Source organism: Hypanus sabinus, chromosome 27, assembly GCF_030144855.1.
Source record: "Hypanus sabinus isolate sHypSab1 chromosome 27, sHypSab1.hap1, whole genome shotgun sequence".
Lineage (NCBI taxonomy): Eukaryota > Metazoa > Chordata > Chondrichthyes > Myliobatiformes > Dasyatidae > Hypanus > Hypanus sabinus.
Genome location: NC_082732.1, coordinates 32,215,421 through 32,239,799, shown reverse-complemented (window position 1 = coordinate 32,239,799; position 24,379 = coordinate 32,215,421). Strand labels below are relative to the sequence as shown.

Here is a 24,379-nt window from a genome sequence, read left to right as displayed (position 1 = left end):
ATGTTGTACAGTCCAGATGTGTAGTGAATGCAGAAAGGAAAAAAGCATTAATGCACATTTCTTTCCTCTCATGTTGTTGAAGTAGACATTTAAGCATGAGTTAGAGTGGGGAAAACAAAGTACAACCCTCCTCTAATCTTGCCTCCACCTTCATCTGCTGACATGCTGTGGGTTGAGTTCCCAGTGTACCAGAATCTCTGTGGCAGGCCTTCATGTGTCCAAAATGGAAGCCTGGTGTCGGGGGACAACTCTGTTTCCAGTCGTTCCAAAGCCCTTTATGCTGTGCAAAGAATGCCGAGGCTAATTATGGTCCTGTAATTGCAAAAGTGATTACACTTCACTGGGAATGGAACTTGTCTCTGATGTCTGTCAAGGCCAGTCAACCTGCAGGCTCGGACTGTCTCAGTACATAAGTGATGAGCTGGGGTTGGTGAGGTGTTCACAGAGTCATACTTGAGCAGGACCTGGTGCCTGGCTGGGTGCAGGATGTATTTCTATGGCTGGTACAACTGTGAAAAGCAGTGTTCAAAACTTAATGTGAAAGGTGAATTACCCCAGTGCAGTGCAAAAACTGGTTTTGTACAATGTGATTAAAATAGAACAAAATCTCATCTGGTTAAGTTTGCTGATTAGAGAGTCGGCGAATGGTTTCCATACTTCTGCTAATAGGCCAAGCCTTTAGCTAACCAATTCCTCAGGAGCCAGACATTGGTATGCTCCAGAAACTCAGCTATGTTGTCCAGTGATAAAGAATTGGGCCTCAGTATGAGTTCTACTATGTACATCCTTATGCAGGATTTTCTAAAGGTTAACTAAAGGTTGAGTCAGTGTAAGGAAGGCAAATGCAATGGTGGCATTCATTTTAAGAGGACTAGGATATAAGAGCAAGGATGTAATGCTGAGGCTTTATGAAGCCTCAGTCAAACCACCCTCGGAGTACTGTGAGCAGTTTTGGGCCGCTAAGGAAGGATGTGCTGACATTAGAGAGGGTCCAGACGAGGTTCACAAGATTGATCCCAAGAATGAAAGGGTTAATGTGTGAGGACTGGCTGATAGCTCTGGGCCTGTACTCGCTGAGTTTAGAAGAATGAGGAAGGAATCTCATCGAAACCTATCAAATATTGCAAGGTCTGGATAGAGGCACAAGTTTCTATCTCCTTGAAAATGGTGATACAGATGGATAGGATAGTGACGAAGGTACATGTTGTGTATTTAATATTTAAGTAATATGTGAGTGATCTTGTGAATATATTGGTTGATTAAGCATTCTTGTTTCTTTAAATGATTACAGGTTTTATATGTATAAACTTGTGAATTGCATACATCATCACTCTACCATGTGATCCGTGTGCGCCTCGCTTCAGGTAAACATGAAGTTAGACCCGCTTTCACAAGCTCCCATGTCCTTGCTTGAATTAGTTAATGTTTTGAAGTTTTGAAACATAAAGGAGTGCTTGCCACCATTGCCATTGGGTATGAGAATTAGGATGTCCAGCCGTAGCTGGACAAAGCTTTAGTCAGATTGCACTTGGAGTATCATCACAAACACGATGAAGGGTCTCGGCCCGAAACATCGACTGTTTACTTTTCTCTGTGGTTGCTGCCTGGCCTGCTGAGTTCCTCCAGGGTTTTGTGCCTGTTGCTTTGGAGTATGGTGTACAGTTTTGGTCACCACACTATAGAGAGGACAAGGTAGCATTAGAAAGAGAGATTCACTAGGATGGTGCCAGGAATGGAGAGCTGAGTTATAAAGAGAGATCAGATAGGCTGGGTTTATTCTCATTGGATTGTTGGAGATTGAAGAGTAACCTTATTGTGGCCTATAGAATTATGGGGGCATAGTGAGGGTTGATAATCAGAGATTTCCCATAGGGTGAGGTAGGGGTCTAAAACAGAGGGCACAGGATGAAGGACAGAGGAGACCTGAGGGTCAATAATTTCACAAAGGGGGTGGCAGGTATACAGGAACCGAGGAAGTGGTAGAGGCAGATATAACCGCGGCATGCAAAGGGCACTTGGAGAGGTATGGAGATCAAAAACGAGTGGAGTGATGTGAGCCTAATACCTGATGTGTCGGTCAGCATGGAGAAGGTGGGCCGAAGGGTTCATTTCAGCCCTGTGCCGCTCTCTGACTATAGCTCTAGAGTTACGTTCTCAGCAGATTCCCCGTCCCCTTTCTCTTGGAGCAAACTCTATCTTTAAATATCCTGCATTTTGTAACTAAATTAAATGGAATGATATGTAGATCTAAAGCACTTTTTTATGCTGGGCTCTCTTATTATATAAACAGTCTTGTTTCCGGGTCAAAGAGGCCCCACAATACATTTTCTTTCTTTGCTGCCAAACGATTAGCTGTAATGAATACTTTGACTTGGCATGATAGAGGAAGTATGGTCTCATTTTTCCTGTGCGTAGATTTTATAACACTAACCAGGTGCCTGAAGTCTGGGTTGAGAAACAGAACTGTATTGATTATGTCTGGCTGGATTATAGTGGAGCCCAAGTTCTGTCTTGATGAGCACAGAGAAAGTAGCCTCACGCAGGGCATGCTGGACCGTTGCAGTTAGAAAACACTCGCTTACAGGAAGCCAGAGCAAGCGCGAGTGCAATGCGGGCTTCCTTGGGCTCTGAAGCACTTCCCACATTTTAAATTTGAAATATGAAAAAAATAGCCAACATTAGAAATATAAAAATGAGGAAACAGGAAAGAAACTATTCAAAGATGAGCCTTCATTTGTCATTACAGTCTGACATATTACTAAAAAATAGGACGAGAACTCCTTCCCATTTTTTTTCCTCTTCTCAAATCCACTCAGCAGCCACTTTATTAGTTATACTTGCTGATAATGCCAATATCTAGTCAGCCAATCACATGGCAGCAACAGTGCGTAAAAGCGTGCAGACAGGGTCAAGAGCTTCAGTTGTTGTTCAGGGCAAATGTCAGAATGGGGGAAGGAAATGTGATCTAAGTGTCTTTGACTGTGGAATGATTGTTGGTGCCAGATGGTGCGGTTTGAGTATTTCAGTAATTGTTGACCTCCTGGGATTTTAGAGTTTACAGAGAATGGTGTGAAAAGCTAAAAGAAGAGATCCAGTCAGTGGCATTTCTGTGGGCGAAAATGCCTTGTTAATGAGAGAGGTCAGAGGAGAATGGCCAGGCTGGTTCAAGGTGACTCAAATAACCACATGTTACAACAGTAGTGTGCAGAGGCGCATCTCTGAATGCACAACTGGCCGAACCTAGGGAGTGAATGGGTACAGCAGCAGAGGACCTAATAAAGTGGCCACTGAGTGTATGTGTGCAGTACATTGGGTGTGCCAGACTTTGCATGATCCACACGTGACCACGTTTTGCCATGTCAGGAATGTACTGGCCAGGCCTTGTGAGCATGCCTGCTTCAGATTGCTGGCCTGGAATTCTGGGTTTGGAGCCCACTGCACAGTTTTGATGTGTTGCTGGGGGGGGAGGGGCTTTGTAAGGAGTGAAAATGCAATTACAGATTCCTTAAAACCGGCCTGGGCCAGTGCTTTGGTGAAGTCAAGGGTGTTTGCTACTTAAATCCATCTAGCTAATGAAAGCTGGTCTCGGGCTAGCTACCACCTGTATTATTGGTGAGCATGTTCCCAGTTCCCATTCGGGGGAAAATCCACCTCAGGGAATCATTTGGGAGAGTGGTGCTTGATTACGTCTGTCCCCTATAACGGTACTGTCCCTTTAAAAATAATCATCCCTTCATGTAAGAATCTATGGCATTATTGGGGAATGAGCTAAAGTTGTGTTACAGCACTCTAAACAAAGGTGAACGTTAATTCATCTCAGGAGTTTATGGGCTAATATTTTGCGTAAATTGACTGCTACGCTAAGCTACAAAGCGCTTCTGACTCAGCTTCCAAATTAATCAACTGCCTGGGTGGTACTTTGGCCTGCTTTGACTTCATGAAAGATAGCACGAGCCTTTTAATTTATTTTTTCACTTTTTGTTTGATAGAATTCTCGCCAGTAATAAGTGTTCAAACTTAAAGAAAGGTAGAAGCTGACCTGCCATCCTGCCTAATAAGTCCTGCCAGCTGGGTCCCTGGACAGACAAAAGCAAGCACATGTTAACAATGCAGGTCAGGGCACAACTACAAATGCAAGCTCCGTCTTGCTAAACTGTCGGCCGGTCTGATCCCATTATAAAGGGTAACATCAGAACAGTAAAGGAGACTGAACAGACAGTCACCAAAATCCCCGAAGGGCCTAAATATCTGCAAGAGCTGTGCTTTTTTTTCTCAGGAACATTTATTACTTATGAAACCTTCCAAGCTCAGACTACGTGGATGAAGCCAGACAACCAATTACTTTATTAGTGTTTCAAAGCCTCTTTAGCTGTCTCGAGAAATCACCGTCACACTCTCCTTGTAGTGCACAGAGTTACTGCACAGCTTCAGGCCGTACTGTTAGTAGAAGCACGCCTGGTGTGATCATTTCCAGCCTCTCACACTGAGCTCCCTTGAATCATTTTCTTTCTGAAGCCACAGGCCTAGAAACTGATGTGCAAAATACTGCTTTCTTCCAGCTTTATGGTTTTAAAAATGGTGTGTGTGTGTGTGTATGTATATGTTTTTTTTTTGTTTTCTGAAGTAAAATACAATAATGATCATTTTTCTTTTGGAAATTCAACTGGACGCTTCTTTTTGGTCTGGGTTGCCCTAATGCCAAAACTTAGTTTCTGGGCCAGAAAAATGGGATAAGGAGAACAGTTTTGGGTCAAAACCCTACCTCAGAAAATATGAAGCAAGCCTGAGCATAATGAGCCGTTGCTTTGATAGTTCCCCAACAGCCACGGTTACCTATTGTCCTTGTGTCTGGTTGTCCCTTGGAGAACATGTTCTTCCCAGTGCACCGTCAAACTGGATCACCTACTTGGTCAGAGAATTATAAACTGCAGATGCTAGAAATCTTGATCAACATAATACAAAATGCTGGAGGAACTCATCAAGTCGGGGGGGGTGGGGTGGAATAAATGGTCGATGTTTTGAGCCAAGATCCTCTATCAGGAATTTAAAAAGTGGGGAAAAGGGAAGGAGTTCAAGCTGCCAGGTTTTAGGTGAAATCAGGTGAGGGAGGGTTTATGATGGGGGAGGAGTGGTGATGGGTTAAGAAGCTGGGAGATGATAGGTGGAAAAGGTGAAACGCTCTAGAAGGAACCTGATAGGAAGGGACAGTGGACCGTGGAAGAAAGTGAAGGAGAAGGGTGATAGAGGGGAAGGGCTGAGAGAGGGAAACCAGAATGGAAAAAGAAAGAGGGGGTGGGGGGAGAAATAGCCACACGTTAGAGGAATCGGCGTCCACGCCATCTGATTGGGGACAACCCAGATGGAATATGAAGTGTTGCTCCTCCAGCCTTAGTGAATTACAATCTTCCATTCTTCAGTGTCACCAGCCACAATCTGCAGCAGTATCTGACCGCTCTTCCCAGTGAGAGCTTACAAGGTGGCTGTTGGCAGACTGTCCAGGCAAGGGTGCGTCATGCCCAAGCTTGCTTCGTGTTTTCTGATGCAGGGTTTTGACCGGAAACATTACCACCCTCTCCCACCCCACCCACAGCTGCTCAGCCCACTGTGTTCCTCCAGCAGATTGTTTGTTACTCCGCATTCCAGCATCTGTGGCATATTTCCTTAATGCCTGGACATCCACAGTAGTAACAAATCGGTCAGGAAGGCCTGCTAAAATTGAAGTCCCCTTTCTCTTGGATGAGTGAAACTGGCACAGACTGAGGGCTGAACTTGGCTCTTAACTCTCCCCTATGGGCAAATTATCATAACTGTACCTTATACCATCATAATTATCCCACCTTCAGACTGAGTTCTAATTGTAAGAGGCAGGCAAACAGGAGATGTGGCCGAGTGTGAAATCTGCCTTTGCCTCTCCTTTCTTCGCTCCACGCTGCGTTGCTGTTGCATTTTTGCTTCTTGCATCTCTAATTACACTTCCAAATCCCGTATTATATCTCTTAAAGAAATCTTGTCAGTGAAAATGACATCACAGCACTGCTCGATACGAAAGAATTTAAAAGCTAGCAATTGAGCGAAAAAGGTTCAAAATCATCTGGATTTTCTAACGTTGATTCCATTTAGTGTGCTAATCAACAGGAAATGAAAAAAAAGACGGAGCACATCAGTTAATCCCCAAAGTGCCTTGCCCTCCCTGGTGTCTCAGTTTAGAAGCCTTCAGGAAAATAAGATTGCAAGCCAGAAAGTCAGGGGAAAAAATATATATATGGAAGTTTAGTAGCTATCAGATCCATCAGCGCAGTGATTCCCAAAGATGTAGGCAGGCAGATGGAATTGTGACAATGTTTACATTGTATGTTGCTGAACAATCCTGGTATTTAGATCTTTATATAAACCTTTTGTCATGATCACTCTGCACTTGAGGCTTGAATAGTGTTTTTAATGTTAGCGATGTGATGAACTGTATCTGCCCGCCACCATCTGTCTGTTCCAGCAGCCTCGTTATTGTATGCTGTGCAGCCCGCGCGCATATCCGTGTGCAAGCATGTTGCTCAGGCTCCCAAAGCATTGCTCAACCCAGTTGCCTCATTTTCTTCAAGGGAAAACTCGAAAAGGAAAAGATGCAGGTTTTGCAAAGCTGAAACGAAAGCAAAAAGACGCTGGGAGTGCTCCACAGGTCAGGCAGCATCTAGAACAGAGGCTCCCCACCTGGGGTCCGTAGCATTAAAAAATGGTTGGGAACTCCTGATCTAGAACGTAGAACTGCTCAGGAACAGGCCTTCAGCCCACAGTTTCTTTGCTGACTGTAACAACCATTTAAGCTGTACACTTGCCGACATCTTGTCTATGTCTTTCCATTCCCTGCCTGTCTGAATGCCCCTCAGATGTTGCCGTTGTGTCTGTGTCCACCATATCCCCCAGCAGCACTTTCCAGGTACCTTAGACGTACCACTCTCTGCGCAAAAAAATGCCCCCCCCCCCCACACAATGTCCTTTAAACTTTCTCCCGCTGTTTAAAATCTATTCTCTCTTAAGTAATTCATATTTCCATAGCAGGAAAAAGACTCAGCCTTGTTTGTGTCTCTCATAGTTTTGTAGACTTCTGTCAGCCTCCCCCCCCCCCCCCCCCCTCCAAACCAGCCTTCGACACTCTGGAGAAAACAAGGTTGTCCAACCTCTCCTTACAGTTAGTAATCCCTGATCCAGGCAACATTCTGGTGAACCTCTTCTGTACCCTCTTCAAAGTCTCCACATCCTTCCTATAATGTGGCCACCAGAGGTGCACAGACTACTCCAAATGTGGCCTAACCACAATTCTATACACAGCTTTTTTTTTAAAGCATCTGGAGCATGACGTGCCAACTCTTATTCGATGCAGTAAACCTTTCAAGTCCGAGACTCTGATTTGGGTCCAGGCTGTGATGAAGGGAAGCAGGCCTGAAGCCTTAACTTGATTGGTCCCCACCATAGCCTTAGTAAATGTACATTTAGTTATCATTTATCTTGCAACCCAGAATTCAACAAAGATTAAAAGTTCAAAATTTGGATCCTAGATAGTTCGAGCATGGGTACATAAAGTTAAACCTACCTGTTCTATTTTAAAAGGTTGTCACTGGTAAAGCCCTCCCAACCATTGAACACATCTACATGAAACACTTGTAGAAGAGAAGCATTCATCAGTGGGGGTCCCCACCACCCAGGCCATGCACTTTTCTCGCTGCTGCCATTAGATAGAAGGTACAAAGCCTCAAGACTTGCTCCACCAGGTTCAAGAACAGTTACTACCCCTCAACCATCAGGCTCTTGAATAAAAGGGGATAACTACAAATCACACAAAATGCTGGAGGAACTGAACAGGCCAATACTGCCAGGCCTGCTCAGTTCCTCCAGCATTTTGTGTGTGTGTTGCTCAGATTTCCGGCATCTGCAAATTTTCTTTTGTTTGTGAGGGGTTAACTACACTCACTTGCTCATCCATTGAGATGTTCCTACAACCAATCATCTCATGTTAAGGTCTCTTTATCTTGTTATTTATTGCATTTGCACGATTTGTTGTCTTCTGCACTCTACTTGATCTTTAATTGATCCTGTTACAGTTATTATTCTGTAGATTTGCTGAGTATGTGCACAAGAAAATGAATCTCAGGGTTGTATATGGTGACATATATGTACTTTGAACTTTGAAAATTTCAATTGAAATTTTCTGGCTGTTGATTTAATAAATAGTTGGTGGTTTATCATGCTTTCTGAAGTTGCTGAGGTCTGCAGAAGTAGTTCAGCAGTTGCTGAAGGACACATGAGGCTCCTGGACAAGTTGGTTATTGGTGAATATTGACCGTGGCAAATGATCGTGGAATATAACAACATGACTGAGAGAACGGACAGAGACAACATAGAGTAGGGGCAGTTGTTGAAGGGCAGGTGGGAAGGCAGTTCAACGGGAGTCCATTATTTGCCTGGGGTATTCAGGGAATGGTTTTCCCACTGTGGTCAAAGCGAGGAACAATGTGTGATGTGCAGTGAAGACATTCTCACTGCTGCACCCACAATGCACTGCCTCTTTTGGTAGTGCAGGCTGGCCGGGAAAAGAGAATGGCTGGCTTTAAATAATTCTGACTCCCTGCTGAGTTACATGGGCAGTGTTGGTTGCACAGTTAGTAGCAGCACGAAGCTCTTCATCAAAAGTACTGATCCCTGGCTAAACTCGATAGTGACTCCCACATCCAGTTTTGGACTCAATTAAATATAATCAATCCTTCCTGCCTTTCCTTTGGCATTTTGTCGTTGGAGCAGATGGTTCGGGCCCTTTGTTGGTGTTGACAGATCAAATGTTCCCTATTCAGTAATGAAACTACAGAGACAGTCAACCCATTGCAGTAGACTTAGCAATTCAGCTTCTGAACAAACCAAGTCAATCCAATCCAATTCAACATTGACTAGCTGATTCAGTAGTTGGCCTGCTTACTAATGAAAACCAAAGGGTAACTTGTCCAATGACTGCTAGAAATCCTGTCAATTATCTACTAGTAATCCAGCAAGCAAACCAATGACTGAATGGTATGGAGTTGTTGTCTGAAAAGTGGAAGCTCAGTATTTTAATATCGTTATTTTTATTTTTAGAGGTATGGCATGGTAGCAGGCTTTCAGCCCAATAAGCCCATCCCCCCCCCCCCCCCCCATGTGTCAGATTAACCTACTAACTAATACATCTTTGATATATGGGGGGAAACCACTGTGACCACGGGGAGAATGTACAAACTCCTTTACAGACAGTGGTGGAATTGAACCCTGGTCGCTGGCGCTGTAATAGCTATAGCTAACTGCATCGCTTCTGTGCCATCCTCAACTTGTGAAGCGATGTGGTTTTTAGTTCTGTAAATGGTGTACTATTAGTCACACAAGGGGAGAGGAGATGTGGTCGAAGAGTATTGTGAGGCAGAAAATCACAACACACATTTCTGTGCATGGTGTAACTGAATTATATCGAAACACCAAAATCTTTTACTGCAACCGGGACCTTTTGCACTTTCTCTGACTCAGCCCGGGCCATGAACAAGAGTCAAATGACGTGACGTGCATTGCGTGACAGCCAATTCTTTGTACTTTGTGATCTGCAAACAGGGCGCCCCAAGTGCGCTGAGAGTTGGATGTTTGAGGCCTGTTTGAGCTGTAAACAAGGAGGCCTGACCTTACCTGTTCTGCCTCTGTGGAATCTGAACTTTGCACATAGTTCACAGCCTTGGCCCCCATCCCACCAGTGCAGCCGGCTTCAGGATGACGAAACTCGGTGCCGTGGTATCTCTGTGCAGTGTACCTCCTCCGGTGGTGGGGTATTTCTAGTCGGGGCCTGAGCTCATTGAAATCCATGCTGTGAGGAGTTCAGCCAAGAGGGGAAGTTTTGATTTGGTTTGCTGAATGATTAAGTTTCCGCAAGACTTAAATGTACTACTTCGCCGATAAACAGAACCCACACTACTGGTAGATTTCAGAAAACAGGAATTAATTTTTTTGTTGAAGATAAATTGTGGTGAAATGCCACATGGTACAAGCCTTTTAATCAAGCACTGCCAAGTTATCCCATTTCTGTTTGTCTCCCACTCACAGCTCTGAGAAATCAGTGGCTCATGCTATAGAAAAGTCCATGAGATTTTGCAGAGCAATGCCACAGTTACGGGCAGTATGGAACTGCTGTAGACGTGCCCAGTTTAATCCACCACATATTGCAGCACAATCTCTTTTAACATTCCCTATTCTGGCTCCCCTCTTAGCCCCTCTCTTCTCACCTGGTGATCACCTCCCTGTGATGTTACTCCTCCTCCTCTTTCTTTCACGGTCTGCTCTCCTCTCCTATCAGAGTCATTCCTCTTCAGCCATTACCTCTTCCACTTACTACCTTCCAGATTCTCACATCATTCACCCATCACCTGCCAACTTGTACTCCTTCCCCTCCCCCACCTTCCTATTCTGGCTTCTTCCCCTTCCTCTCCAGTCCTGGTGAAGGGTCTCAGCCCAAAACGTCGACTGTTCATTTCCTTCCCTAGACGCTGCCTGACCTGCTGAATTCCTCCAGCATTTTTGTGTGTGTTACAGTGGAGTGTGATTGTGTACTGACTTCTGAGTGATAGGTTCCACTTACCACTTGCCTCGTTCCCCTCTCCTCCCGCTGTCTACCTCTCCTCTACACTCTCAGTCCTGATACAAAGCGTCAGCCTCAGCCTCTGCAGATGCTGCCTTACCAGCAGAATTCCTCCAGCAATTAGCTTCGGATTCCAGCACCTTACAAGGATTCCAGCATCTACAACCTCTTGATTGCGGGCTTGTTATTTTAAATTTACTGTATGTTGAAGGAGAGGGCCGTAAGCTGTCGGAAGAATGCAACCGAACTGTTGTGAAAATTAGAAAAAAAAAGAAAATTGGTATTCAATAAAAAAGTTTGTAGAAAAAAATAGCTGTGGTTCAATGTCATATCTGTGAAGCATTTACTGTGTGGTACGCCCATGGCCTCAGACATTATGACCTTGTGCCGACATGGCTAGATGTTCAACATCCTTTCCGCTGTACTTTCTGCTTGTTTTTTTTGTATGACTCACTCTCATAGACAAGTTCGTCTGAACAGCTAGTCCTTGAAGCAAACAACAACCCACTTCTTGTGGCTTTCACTTTGCGTAAAAGCCATTATCAGAACTTGTGGGCATTAGCTCAGCTGCAGAGAGATGCAGAGGAAGAGCACCACCCTTTTCCAGTCTAACCACCGATGTTAGGCTGGGAATGTGAGTTGTGTCGACGTCTTGCCTATGTGTAGCTCATTTGAACATTTTATGCAGTAGCTCGACTGAGAATATTTTTAATATTACTGATTTTCCTTTATGATAATTAATGTAATTTCAACATTTGATGTTATTACTTGACAGAAAATAATTCTTGAAGAACAGAAACTGTAAAATTAATTCTGTCTTGGTTAATGAACAGATTTCTCTACTGTGGATAAGAAACTGTAGCTGTCAGCAAAAGAGCTGAGTTTAAATGGTAGAAGTTTCACTATTATAAATATCATTTCTAGTGTTGGTGAGTTTTGGTTACTTCTTAATATGAAGATGAATATTGCTAGATGTTCTGGCTCCTTATATTGTTTTGTTTTTCACATGAAGGTAGTAATTGTGAAGAACTATAAAATTGTCATTGTGAAATATTTTATGGTCATGGTTTTACTGTTCCCAACCATTCATATTTCAAAGGTCTAAAGATGATTTCCTTTTTGCACACCTATGCCTCTGTGTCAGGTTCCCTTTGATGTGGCATCGTGAGTTGGGAAACTCAAATGCAGATATGTAAAATGCTTGGCTGGTGCTGCCGTTCCTTGCTGAAATTTGAAGGTGATCAGATCGTGGCCTTTAAGATGATTGAGGGTTTTGATAAGAGTCTGTTTCCTGTAGTGGTAGTGGTAGTGGTGGTGATGGTGGTATTCAGAATAACAGGGTGTGCCCTAGAAAGCTGAGGAATGAAATGACGGAGCAACTTTTTAATATAAAGGATAATGGGCCATTTGCATTGTTGAACAGATGATCAGTAGATCATAGTTAGCTAAGGGATGTCAAGGATTGTGGAATAAAGCCAGGTAAAAAGAGTTGAGATACAGGTCGTATGAAATCTAAACGACTGCGAGAAGTACTCTCGGGGATGAATGGCCTTATTCTGCTGCTATAATCCAATGTCTCTCATCTTAAATGAATGATTTCTTTCACAAGGTCACTCGCCAAGATCAAAGCTTACAATGCTACCAACTCTTTGTTTCTTTGGGGACCAAAATGCCTTCACCCTCACTTTAACTCAGTGTGAATGAGCAACTCTCTCCTTTCCAGAGAGACACTAGGCAGAACTGAAAAACAAAATCTGTGCTCATATTGTTTGCCAGTGGTGCTTACTGTAGTAGAATTAATTTAAATAACAACTTGAGGCTCTGGGGACCGTCACCGCTGTGCAGTAAACACGGTGGAACTAAAATTCCACGTCTTGCCCACTCTAACTCCAGTGGGAGACTGGTCGATCTCCACGGATAAGCTGGAAGGCCGTGGTTATGGCGGGAGATCAATGGAGACTGTGCAGAAAATCAGCCTCTGGGTGCTTACAGAGTTACTATATGAAAGAGGTTCAGGTTTCCAACATCAGAGTACGTACAGTAAGTTCCTGCAGACAGCGAATGCAATAACCAAATCGGTGTTTTATGTGGTTGAGTGATCATGGTTGGCCAAATCATCAAGGCTCACCTAATGTGCGTTCGTCTCAGCAGGGAGGCGGGAGCCCAGCTAATGATTTCATCTAAAAACTACAGCAAACCACCTGAGAAATAGAAGCACTCCTTCAGTAAGATCGTAGTCTTTTACCTCAGCATTCTCCTCCTGTTCTAACTTCGCAACCTTTGATTCCCTGTCTCTCTAATGATCTATTGATCTTATGTCATAGATATACTTGCTGAGTCTTCATTGTCTTGGGCAGTGAATTCCAAATATTTCTTCACCTCCTGGTGAAGAAGTTTCTTTTTACCACCTTAAATGGTCCTTTACTTGCTTTGAGCCAGTGACCCATGATTGTAAGCTCCTCACCCAGGGAAACACCATCGCTGTCAAGCCCCAAGAATATTGTTCGTTCAAATGAGATTATCTCACATCTTCTTTAGAGAATGTATGCGTAGTCCGTTTAACTTCTCCAACACCCTCTCCATCCCCTCCTCAATCAATCCTATGATCCTCTGCTGTTCTGCTACATCAAGTATATCATTCCCCTGCACACAGTATAGTGTAAGTTTATATTTTTGATCAAGGCCTAGAGTCAGAGAACACGACAGCCCTTTAGCCCATCTAGTCCATGCTGAACTGTTAATCTGCCTAGTCCCATTAATTTGCACCTAGATCATAGCCCAACATACCTCTCCCATTAATGTACTCATCCAAACTTCTCTTAAATGTTGAAATTGAACCCACAGCCATCACTTCTGCTGGCAGCTTGTTCCTCACTCTCATCACCCTCTGAGTGAAGAAATTCCTCCTTGTGTTCCTCTTAAGCAATTTCACCTTTCACCCTTAACCCATGACCTCTGGTTCTAGTTTCACCCAACCTCAATGGAAAAAGCCAGCTTGCATTTGCCCTCATAATGTGGTACACCTCTCTCAAATCTCCCCTCACTCTCCTGTGCTCCAGGGAATAAAGTCCTGACAACATCCTTGCAACCTGCAGTGGGTTTGAGCCATTTCTAAACGTGAAATCTGCCAACGGTAAAGTGGTGCACCGATTAATCTGCTCTCTCCTGCAACTTTAAGAATCCAAAGAAAAATTCCCAGTGCCTCTCAAGATGTTTGTGTGGATCTTCCACTTAAGTTATAGAAGGCATTCAACATCATTCCTTTGGGCATTTAACCCCATAATCCTGAGCAAGCAACGTGCCTTTTGAAATGAGTAAAAGACCACATTAGCCTCACTAGTGAATGTCATTTTGGAAAGGCCTAACACGGTGATGTTGTTATGGTAATAGCTCTTCAGAGCTCTCGTTACAATCATGCTTACATAGATCTCTCCCCAAAGGACTACAGCTAACTGTCAGTGTCTGAGATGCGAATGTTTCATTTCCCTTCAAAAGAAATAAAAATAAAAAAGCCTGATGCATTCTGAGCCTGAGGAATTTCTTTTACCGAACACCTCTTGTCTGGAAACCCAGTCTGTTCCCCATGCAACTCACGCATGTCCCCACTCACATGCAGTAACGTAAGTATTCTTCAGTATACCAGCACTCCAGAGTTTATTTATAAAGATCCTGCCTGGCTCAATTGCACTAGAGCCTGAGGATTTACAATTAATTTCAAAGCTGTGGGTCTGCCAAGAGAACCTTATCAGCCACGTGCCTCACTGTGAGGTAGCCACAGGTTTGTCAGCATAATAAGATGGTGGATATGTTGAATTGTAAGGGTGCCCTGGCTGGCCTTACGGTCATCCTGCTCATAGTTAGGTCCCAGCAGACCTCAGTCAGGTCACCAGGCTCCAATTAATTTTGTTTCTCTGTGGCAGAGTCAGAATCTGGATTATCATCACTGATGTGTCATGAAATTTGTTTTTTTCTTGTGGAAGCAGTAGGGTGCAATACATAAAAATTACTGTAAGTTACAGTAATGATATATAGAAAATGTATAAGTGAATAGTCAAAAGGAGAGCTAAATAGTAAGAACGTGGTTTCTTAGACGGTTCAGAAATCTGACTGATGACAGAGGGGAAGGGGCTGTTCCTGAAACATTGAGTGTGTGTCTTCCGTCTCCTGTACCTCCGCATTGACAGTAGTGATGAGAAGAGGGCATGTCCTGGGTGGTGAGGGTCCTTCTTGAGGCATCGCTTTTTGAGGATGTCCTCGATGGGTGAGAAGGCTGGTTGCCCATCATGGAGCTGGCTAAGTCCACAGCCCTCTGCAGCTTTTTCCAATCCTGTGCGTTGACGACTCCATACCTGATGGTGATGTGACCAGTTAGACATTTGGCCAAGTCTTTGGTGACATACCAAATCTCCTGAAACTGCATCAATATGTTGGGTCCAGTTGATCCTCTTGAAGTTGCTCATCCTTTCCACAGTTGACCCCTCAATGAAAACTGTTGTGTGTTCTCCCAATTTCCCCCCTTGAAGTCCACAATCAATTCCTTTGTCTTACTAACATTGAGTACAAGGTTGTCGTGTGGCAGCAGAATAGAATTAACATAAGTATTAAGAGAAGAAGACTACCTAGCCGTGAAACTTTCTTCACCAGTCAATAAGATGGTGGCTAATCTCAAATCTGTCCCTGCTCCTTCCCCTCCTTCCCACGGAATCCAACATTCAATATGGCCCATACTGTTAAAGCAATCGTTATTGTGACAACAGAGCCATACACTATATATTTAGAAGGGGCAGCATTAATGCCTCATAAATGCATGATATTCAAAGAAACGTTATTACTCAAAAATAAAAATGCTAGAATTTTTTTTATATCTGTGCCTATTTATGTGCGTTTTCCACTTGTGGCTAGATTGAATTGGTGCCATGCTCTTAGGGTTTAAGTGCTTGATTGGATGTTCATAGTTACAGAATTAAAACCTTTTGTCATAACAGTCCAGGCTTTTAGCAAGGCATGGAGTGAGATGCAGGTTGCATTTAAACTGAAGAGCGATGACAGTTTCAGACAAGGGCCTTGTGAAAAGATTACGGAGTAGGTTAAAAGGTCGGCACAATATCATGGGCTGAAGGGGCTATACTGTGCTGTACTGTTGCATGTTAACCACTATCTGAAACTATATGATGGCATTTTCTGTAATCTTGTTGTATTGTTGCTCCTGCTTTCTTCAAGAACATAGTATTTCTTTTGTTCTGTTGTCTTTCTATATATGACATTTCTTCCTTACCTAGAGGTGGGACTCCTGGACAAGGGCCATTCTAAACCGTGTTAGCCTCTCTCGTACCCCAACTAACAGGCCAGTACCAGTTAAATAGTAAGTGAGATCTCTGATTCGCAAAGTGTTGCTACCACAGATAGAAAGGTAGAGCAGGACATTTAAGGAAGCCTCTAGATTGGTAGGCATTGATGTCTTTTTCCTGACATTGTGTTTCCTCCTCCTCTGATTATGAATTAGCTCCTTCCCCATTCAGGCCTATTTGTAAATGATGGCCACAAGTTCGGCCCAGTTTGAAGGCCCGTATCTGCCTCAACTCTAAGGTGTTTGTAATGTACCTGAGCAGCTATAACTCGTCCAACTTACTTCTCCCTCAACATCACACCTCCAAATACTAGATCAAGATCTCTGTCTAGACTACAACCTAGAATGCAATAGCGAGGTCGGTATCTTTTTCCGGACTTTAAATCACCTTCTTGCTAAGGGCTTCCACACTTTGCTTTAATCTGAACCACTTCCCTGGCTTGAGTTGAAAGATAAATCACAGCCTAAATCGTTGATATTGTGGGCCCAAGGTAGTCAACTAGTGAAGAGTTAGTGATAGTGAGGTCTCTTCCTGCCATCACGGACATTTACACTACATGCTGCATCCGCAAAGCAAACAGCATTATGAAGGACCCCATGCACCCCTCATACAAACTCTTCTTCCTCCTGCCATCTAGGAAAAGGCACTGAAGCATTCGGGCTCTCACGACCAGACTATGTAACAATTTTTTCCCTCAAGCTATCAGACTCCTCAATACCCAGAGCCTGGACTGACACCTTACTGCCCTATTGTCCTGTTTGTTATTTATTGAAATGCCTGCACTGTTTTGTGCACTTTATGCAGTCCTGGGTAGATCTGTAGTCTAGTGTAGTTGCTTTTTTTCCTCTGTGTTTGTTGTTTTTTACGTAGTTCAGTCTAGTTTTTGTACTGTGTCATGTAACACCATTGTCATGAAAAACGTCTCATTTTTACTATGTACTGTACTTAGCAGTTATGGTTGAAATGACAATAAAAGTGACTTGACTTGACTTGAAGAGGCTTGTGGTGGAGGGCACAGGTGATAAAGCAGTAAGGTTCCTAGCAGGGTGGAACAATTAATAAAAAAATTATACACACAGCGACCTCTTCATTCAGTACACCTGTACTGTTGTTAATGCAGATATCTAATCATCCAGTTGTATGGCAGCAACTCATTGCATAAAAGCATGCAGACATGGTCAGGTGGTTCAGACCAAACATCAGACTGGGGAAGAAATGGGATCTAAGTAACTTCCACCATGGAATGATCATTGGTGCCAGAAGGGGTGGTTTGAGTATCTCCAAAACTGCTGATCTCCTGGCACTTTCATGCAGTCTCGAGAGTTTACAGAAGATGGTGCAATAAAAAACCCCAAAAATGATCCAGTGATCCAATAACCCTCACATGGTGTGCAGAAGAGCATCTCTGAACGCACAACATGTCGAACCTGTGGGCTACCGCAGCAAAAGACTGTAGACATGCCCTCAGTGGCCACGTTTTTAGATACAGGAGGTACCACTAAGTGTACGTTAGTCATCGTTCACAGTGCTAATGGAAAGAGGTGGGTGCAAAAACAGCAAACCTCTGAGAGGGACTGTGTAAAAAGTTTGGGAATTCCTGAGCAGGCTACGAGGTCCAAGATCACTCCTGTCATCACCACTGCACATTTCAAGTTGAACTTGACAGGACAATTTTTCAGGCACTATAATTCTCCAAAACTTCTACTTCTTCCTAGCCAGGAATCCTGAAATCAATTATAGTGCCTTCAACAATCATTGCACCCACCCTGCCTGGGATTTGTTAACGCTGTATCAAATCCAAGGTCACATTTGGGTAACCCTGATAGATACCACGGTGCCTAAACACAGGGAACCATTTGAAGACATATCAACGCAAATATAATGTAAGATGTCTGTCAGCTCAATCTGGTTCCTACACACGCTGCATTTACAAGCTGTTTTAACTTCTCCGAATTGGCATTTGTTTACACGCCTGTTTTTAGGATTGCTTGTTAATGGATTTACGATCGGTGCTTAAAAACCTTCAAGACAACACATCAAGGATCAGAACACATCAGTGTACAACATAAACATCAAGCCTCCTCTGGATTTTAATCGTTGAAAGTCCTTGGAATGCCGGGCAGTTAGGCTTATTTGTAAAGGGGTTTTGGAGTTTAGGGTCGGTGGAATTCCTGAATTAACAGGGATTTGCAGATGTTGTTATTCTGACCACATTGTAGTAAGCAGAGTGCCCATCAATGGCATTGTTTTTCCTTTCGTTTTTTCAATCTTTGTCCGGATGCAAACAAGTCTTCACATCACAGATGACATCATCGCACAAGCCTCTTGTTTACAGACTTTGAACGGTGTCTTGCAGGGCAGGACTCCAAAGGACAGTGGCACATTTTAGCTTGAGCCAGTCAACTTTTTCTTTTCAGTGAAAACTGCGGATTGAACTTTAACCCCGGCAAGAAGAATGGCGAATGCTCCAATGTTGATGGGAAAGCTGTGTGTGAGTGTGTGTGGGGGTGGGGGAATTCTGAGAATCCTGGAGAGGATCACAAGGACTAGATGTGGCAGGGGAAGAGGACAGCCATTCTGATATGAGAAGGGAGATTCCAAATGCTGCTTGAGAATCGGGCAGAGTCTGATTTTCTTCTTGTAAACATGGACAGCTGGTTCTGCTGAGTTGTTTTTTTTTCTCTCTCTTTCCCCCCACCCACCCCACCCCCCCCACCCCCAACTTTGAGCTGCATGCTGGAGAAAGGAAAAGAGTAAAAGAGTGGGCCACTAACCTTGCAGTGCACGGGTCACCGATTCTGCCAGTCTCTTGGTTGTTCCTCCGCACTATAATAATAGCCTTTATCCGGGGTCAGATTTAGTTCGGCGGGCTCACACAACAAATCCTTTCATCTGAAAGCATTTTTAGAAATGCCTCTCACAAAGCCGCTCTAAGACAATGCCTGCCAATGAACTGCTCTAGTTTAGAAATGTAATGCTCTGGACTTCTGGCTTTTCAGTCAGTGGAACTTATTCAGATGAGTTGCCGCTCAAGTGAAGTACTGAGATAGATGAGTGTTTTAATTGTTTTGGCGCACAGAGCTCTCTGTTTTCATACTTCTCCTGAGCCATAGAGCAAACCCATCTCAAAAGAAATCTTACTGGTCGGTTATCGATTCAATTCGCTTTTAGTGGCAAAGGAAATGTCTGCTGAAGAATGTTTTGTGTGCTGTATATGCGTACTTGCCGAGCAGCAGCACCAAGGTGCAGTTCGTTCTGCTGCATTGCAAAGGGCTTTTTGCAAGGTTTGTTGGTGATGAACGTTTCTTCCCAAGCTGTCCTCCCCGTAATAAAGATCACACTTCATCGAGTTCTCCATTCATCATTTTCTTTTCAGTGGGAGTCGTTCAGAGTGTGGGTTGCTGTGCTAGAAGGAGTTGGTTGGCCATTTGGTGAATACTGAGCAGCTTCCCAGTAGGATCGGGGTATGCGTCTGATCCCAATCCAAAATTTCAGAGCATTCCAGTCTTAGCAGTTTTCATTGAAACCAGCTGTCTCATATCTTCGGAAATATAGGTGCATTTATTCTTAATTTGAACACCACGGTTTCGCTAGCTAAAATCAGGCTTCATACACACACTGCAATTAACATTAACTCAAATTCTTGATGCTTGCTTAAAAAAAGTCTTTTGGATAGGTACATGGAGCTTAGAAAAATAGAGGCCTAGTAATTTCTAAGGTAGAGACATGTTCGGCTTAACTTTGTGGGCCGAAGGGCTGGATTGTGCTGTACGGTTTCTATGTTTCTATGAGTTTTGCTCAGTAACTCTCTCTACATGATATTGGAAGTGGCCTACGTGCAAGGGCACAAACTACACTGCCCCACAGCCTGGTATGGAAACACCGATGCCTTTGAGTGGAAAATCCCACAAAAGTAGATTCGGCCCTCTATGTCACAGGTGGAGCCCTCCCAAACATTGGGCACGTCTACATGAAACTCTGTTGGAGGAAAGTGGCGTGCATCATCAGAGACCCTCACCACCCAGGCCGTGCTCTTTTCTCGCTGCGGCCGTCGGGAAGGAAGTCAAAGAGCCTCAGGACTCGCACCACCAGGTTCAGCAAAAGGTTCTGCACATGTTCCCACAACCAGTGGTCTCACTTTAAGGGGATTCACAACTTTTTTTATGCCATGGACCAATACCATTAAGCCAGGGGTCTTTCTACCCCAGGTTGGGAATTTCTAGGTTTAGACAAATGGACACTGCGGTGTTATTGTTGCACAGAAAGACGATTCACCATCTTGATGATGGAAGGGGACACAGCAAAGCCAGTGTGCCATTGATTAGACTAAAGATTAGCTTAATTTGGCGAGTGGACACACATCAAAGCATACAATGAAATGAGTCATTTCTGTCAACGACCGGCACGGTCTGAGGATGTGCTGGAGACAATCGGTGTTGCCCTACTACTGGTGCCAACTTGGCGTGCCCTCACTAACTTCAATCTTCGGAATGTGGGGGGAACGATTAGCTTTTGTTCTACTGCAGATTGTGGTCTTTATTGGGGGGGGCCTACTGCATGCTTGGTGGGTGGAGGGTCATTGCTTGCTGCTGCTTGTGTGGGGGGGAATAGGGGGCCTTTGGGGGTCTAACTGTCTGGGGCACTCCTGTTTCTGTGGATGTCTATGAAGAATAAGAATTTCAGGACGTATATTGTGTGCATTTCTCTGACATTAAATGGAACTATCGGCCACAGGAAATACATACCAACTCTTTACAGACAGTGGTGGCAATTGGACCCCAATTGCTGGTGCAGTAAAGCATTACGCTAACCACTACTGCCTCTGTGCTAGCCACCCCATTAGTGCTTGTCCTTGGTATAGGAAGAGAGTGGGGAACTGCTGCCTGCCTCCTTGCTGTTTCTGAAGGTTAATTCACCAGGTAGAGCACATTCAGCATCCCTTGCTAGTCTGTTGGGTTCAGCCTGGGCTCACAGGTGGGGCAAGGTTCTGCCGGCTGTCGGTGGGAAATGCCGAATTTCTTGAGGCCCGGGGTGACCCTGTCATTGTGTCGAAACACTGGCCTTCCACAGAGGGTGTGGGGGGGCTTGGCCTCTGGCAGATGATCTCGAGCGGTCCAGCATTGTCTGAGGGCCAGCTCTCTTGTTGGGTTTCAGATGACTCAAAAGGTAGTAAATGCGATCAGCCTGTAGAGTGTGGAGGTGAGAGTCCTAACAAACACCAGCAAAATATTGAAATCCTGTCAGGTCAGCTAAAGAACTTAAATTCTGCTTTTTAAAAAAAATTAATGCCCAAAATGAGAAGGTAATGTCAGTAAAAGTGATTGCTAAAGCATCAAATTGTCAGAAACTCCATCTGCTTCACTTCAGGGAAGGAAACTTATTGTCTAGTTTGAATTATGTTCTGAACCCCCTCCCCCCCCCCTTATTGCTTTAAACCGCCCTCCCAATGAGCCACTTTCTCTGGGCATTTAATACAATGGTTCATCCCAAAAACTAAAGATTAAGCGAGCAAACCACAACCTTTTGCGTAAGATGTACAATATCTGCTTTGTGTTGTGTACATGATGTGCTAAGCAGGGCCAATTCCTAATAGTTTCACGGATGCATATTTAAAATGTGTGTTTTTGTCTGATGTAGGATTTAAATCATTAAATGAGGGCGGATTCTATTAATCAGTATTTGAGTTCTTTTTGAAATTCTTCAGAGATGCTGCTTTGTCCCACAAAGGGTTACTGGCTTATAGAATAGGAGATTTTTGGCCCACTGAGTCTGTTTCACACTTGACCCACAAAAGAGGCCGTGTTCAAGCAGTTTTTTTTTCCAGCATTCACTTGCGAGCCTGAAATTGATGTCTTGTCCGAACAAAATGTTCTGTGTGCTGACAGAAAAATAACAGCCTCCCTTTGGCATTGTCACCTGTTATGGTTTTAGTGTTGGAGCCCCCAACTGAGAGGTTTGCAGAAACGGAGGGGCATTTGCCAAATACCTAACTGGTGCTATCATCACTGCCGTTCCAGACACAGTCCTGTTGTTGATCAAATCTTTGCAGGCTAGGGGCTCTGCATTGCATCAGGGTAATTTACATGCCATGTCTTGCAATTCACAGGGTAGACAAAGCAGGTTTTGGCAGCTGACCCAATACGCACACTACAGCTGCAAGCTCTAAAATTGGTGACAAGTTGAATTTCAGAGGGAGAGAAAAACACGTTTTGCTGCTTTGAAGGAGTGGAGAGGTTTTATCCTTAAACCCCCCCCCTCCCCCAGCCCCTCTCACATCCATAATTATCCCTTCTATGTTTGATTTGATTACACAATTCATTTGCTGTTTTCAAGAAACTGCCAAACAGATAAATTCTGCAAGAATGTTAGCTATCTTTTTTAAAAAAAAGCTCTGCTTGGCAAGTTATTTGTTGTGACTCCTTGGGCCTTGTTTGCATGAAGGAGCAACACAAAAGTCAATAAAATCTTTCTTCTGATTTAACCATCAAAAGATCCAGAATTATTTGCACAGCAGGCAAGCATCCTCTATTTCTGATGCACCATTCATTGTAGTATTAGTGCTAGATTTGTTTCCTCTGGGCAGCACGGAGCTGATAACCCACACTAACCCAGGCAGCGGCTGGAACAACTATCGTGAACACCCTTTGGCAAGATAGGGCAGGGCATCACCTTCTGTGAAGACCAGGCTGCAAATTCCCTGACGTTCAGAGATAATTAAAAAACTACTATAACTGTAGTGATGTTAAAAATTGTTTTACAAATGCATAAAATTAATAAGGACATATTGAAACACTAAGAAATTTTTTTTATGTATTTATTTTGTCCTAATCAGAATCAGGTTTGTTACCACAGTTTTATATGGGAAATGTGTTATTTGTTGACAGCAGAACAGTACAAAGACATTTAAAATTTACTACAAAATAAATAAACAGAACAAAAAAAGAATAATGAGGTATTGTTCATGGACCAGATAGTGAAAGTCCTTAATGATGGATGCTGCCTTCTTGAGCACTGCCTTTTGAAGATCTTCAAAACTGGATTCTCCATTCTGTTGTATGGGATCTTTACTCCGATTGGCATGGAATCGGGGAAGTTTACTGCCCACATACTGTTGGGAATCCCAAAGAGGCAGGTTCCCCTTAAATATTTCACCTTTGACCTCTAGTTCTCGTCTCACTCAGTTTTCGTGGGGAAGAGCCTGTTTGCATTTCTCCCTATTTATACACCTTCAATCCTCTTTAGCCAGAGGGTGGTGAATCTGTGGAAATCATTGCCACGGGTAGCTGTGGAGGCCAAGTCACTGGATATATTTAAGGCAGAAGTTGATAGATTCTTGATTAGTCAGGGCATGAAAGGTTATGGGGAGAAGGCAGGAGATTGGGGCTGAGAGGAAAATTGGATCAGCCATGATGAAATGGCAGAGCAGACTCAAAGGGTTGAATAGCCTAATTCTGCTCTTATGTCTTATGGTCTATGCATTTATATCTTGGGAAAAATTCAGTCAGACGCTATTAAAAAAAAACCTAATTGAAAAAAATATAGTTTTCAGTATCCTTGATCAAATTATTTTTCCTTGAAGTGTTTTTGTATTGTATACCATCAAAAAAATTATTAAATTCATTCTCTCTCATTGTCTCTCTTCCATCTAGGTCCCCTTTGATCAAACAGTGTTTAAAAAGTTCAAGAAAGATGAAACCCTTTCAGAGCATCCAACTACAAGCGAGAAGGAGAAACAGCCTGAATGGTGGAGGTCGTTCTCCTCTCCTTCTGGCATGAAGGTATGTACGTCACTCAGTAGTAAGTCCAACAAATAACTTTGGTCAAAAGAGGGAGGGGAGGGGTAAGAGGATACTCTTTTGCCTGCCTTACAAAAAGTATGATTCAACATTGGGTCTGCTGTGAAGTCTGTGATACAGAGGAAGGTTGAGCAGAGTTGAAAGAGGGACTGGCAGCTGGATGGTTGACACATATGCTCCAACTGAGAGGAAACCATGTGGCAACAGTCTGAGGAAGAGGGAGGATCTTAATAGAGGAAACACAATGTAGTAATTTTTATACTAGTAATTGGATGAAGTTCCGTTAACTTTTGACAAATGTGTATTCTAGATTTCCATTCATCAAGATCTGTCTAATCTGCTTTTCTTTCAGAAACATTATGCAAAGGAAACTTGCCCTGCCCTGGGGCATTCCCTAAACAAATGCCCTTGAATCTAATCCAAGTTTGCATGCGATCTGAGAGGCCCTGGTCAAAGCTGGCTGATTTGGACATTGGCATTGCCAAAGGCAGTACAGCTAACACCCACACTTCTAGAATGGGAGAACTTGTCCAAGATTCTTCTCATTGCTGTCGAGAGGGTGTTGATTTGTGCATAGGTGTGCATGGATGACCATGAGACAT

The 24,379-nt window shown here is 43.6% G+C and overlaps 1 protein-coding gene across 1 annotated transcript in view; it reads left to right on the top strand.

The window, feature by feature from the left end:
* skia (v-ski avian sarcoma viral oncogene homolog a) overlaps positions 1 to 24,379 on the top strand; it is a 167,133-nt gene that overhangs the window by 122,494 nt on the left and 20,260 nt on the right. The window contains exon 2 of the mRNA XM_059952175.1: positions 23,631 to 23,759. Within this exon, the coding sequence (XP_059808158.1) occupies positions 23,631 to 23,759 (129 nt within the window). The remainder of the gene's footprint in view (positions 1 to 23,630; positions 23,760 to 24,379) is intronic.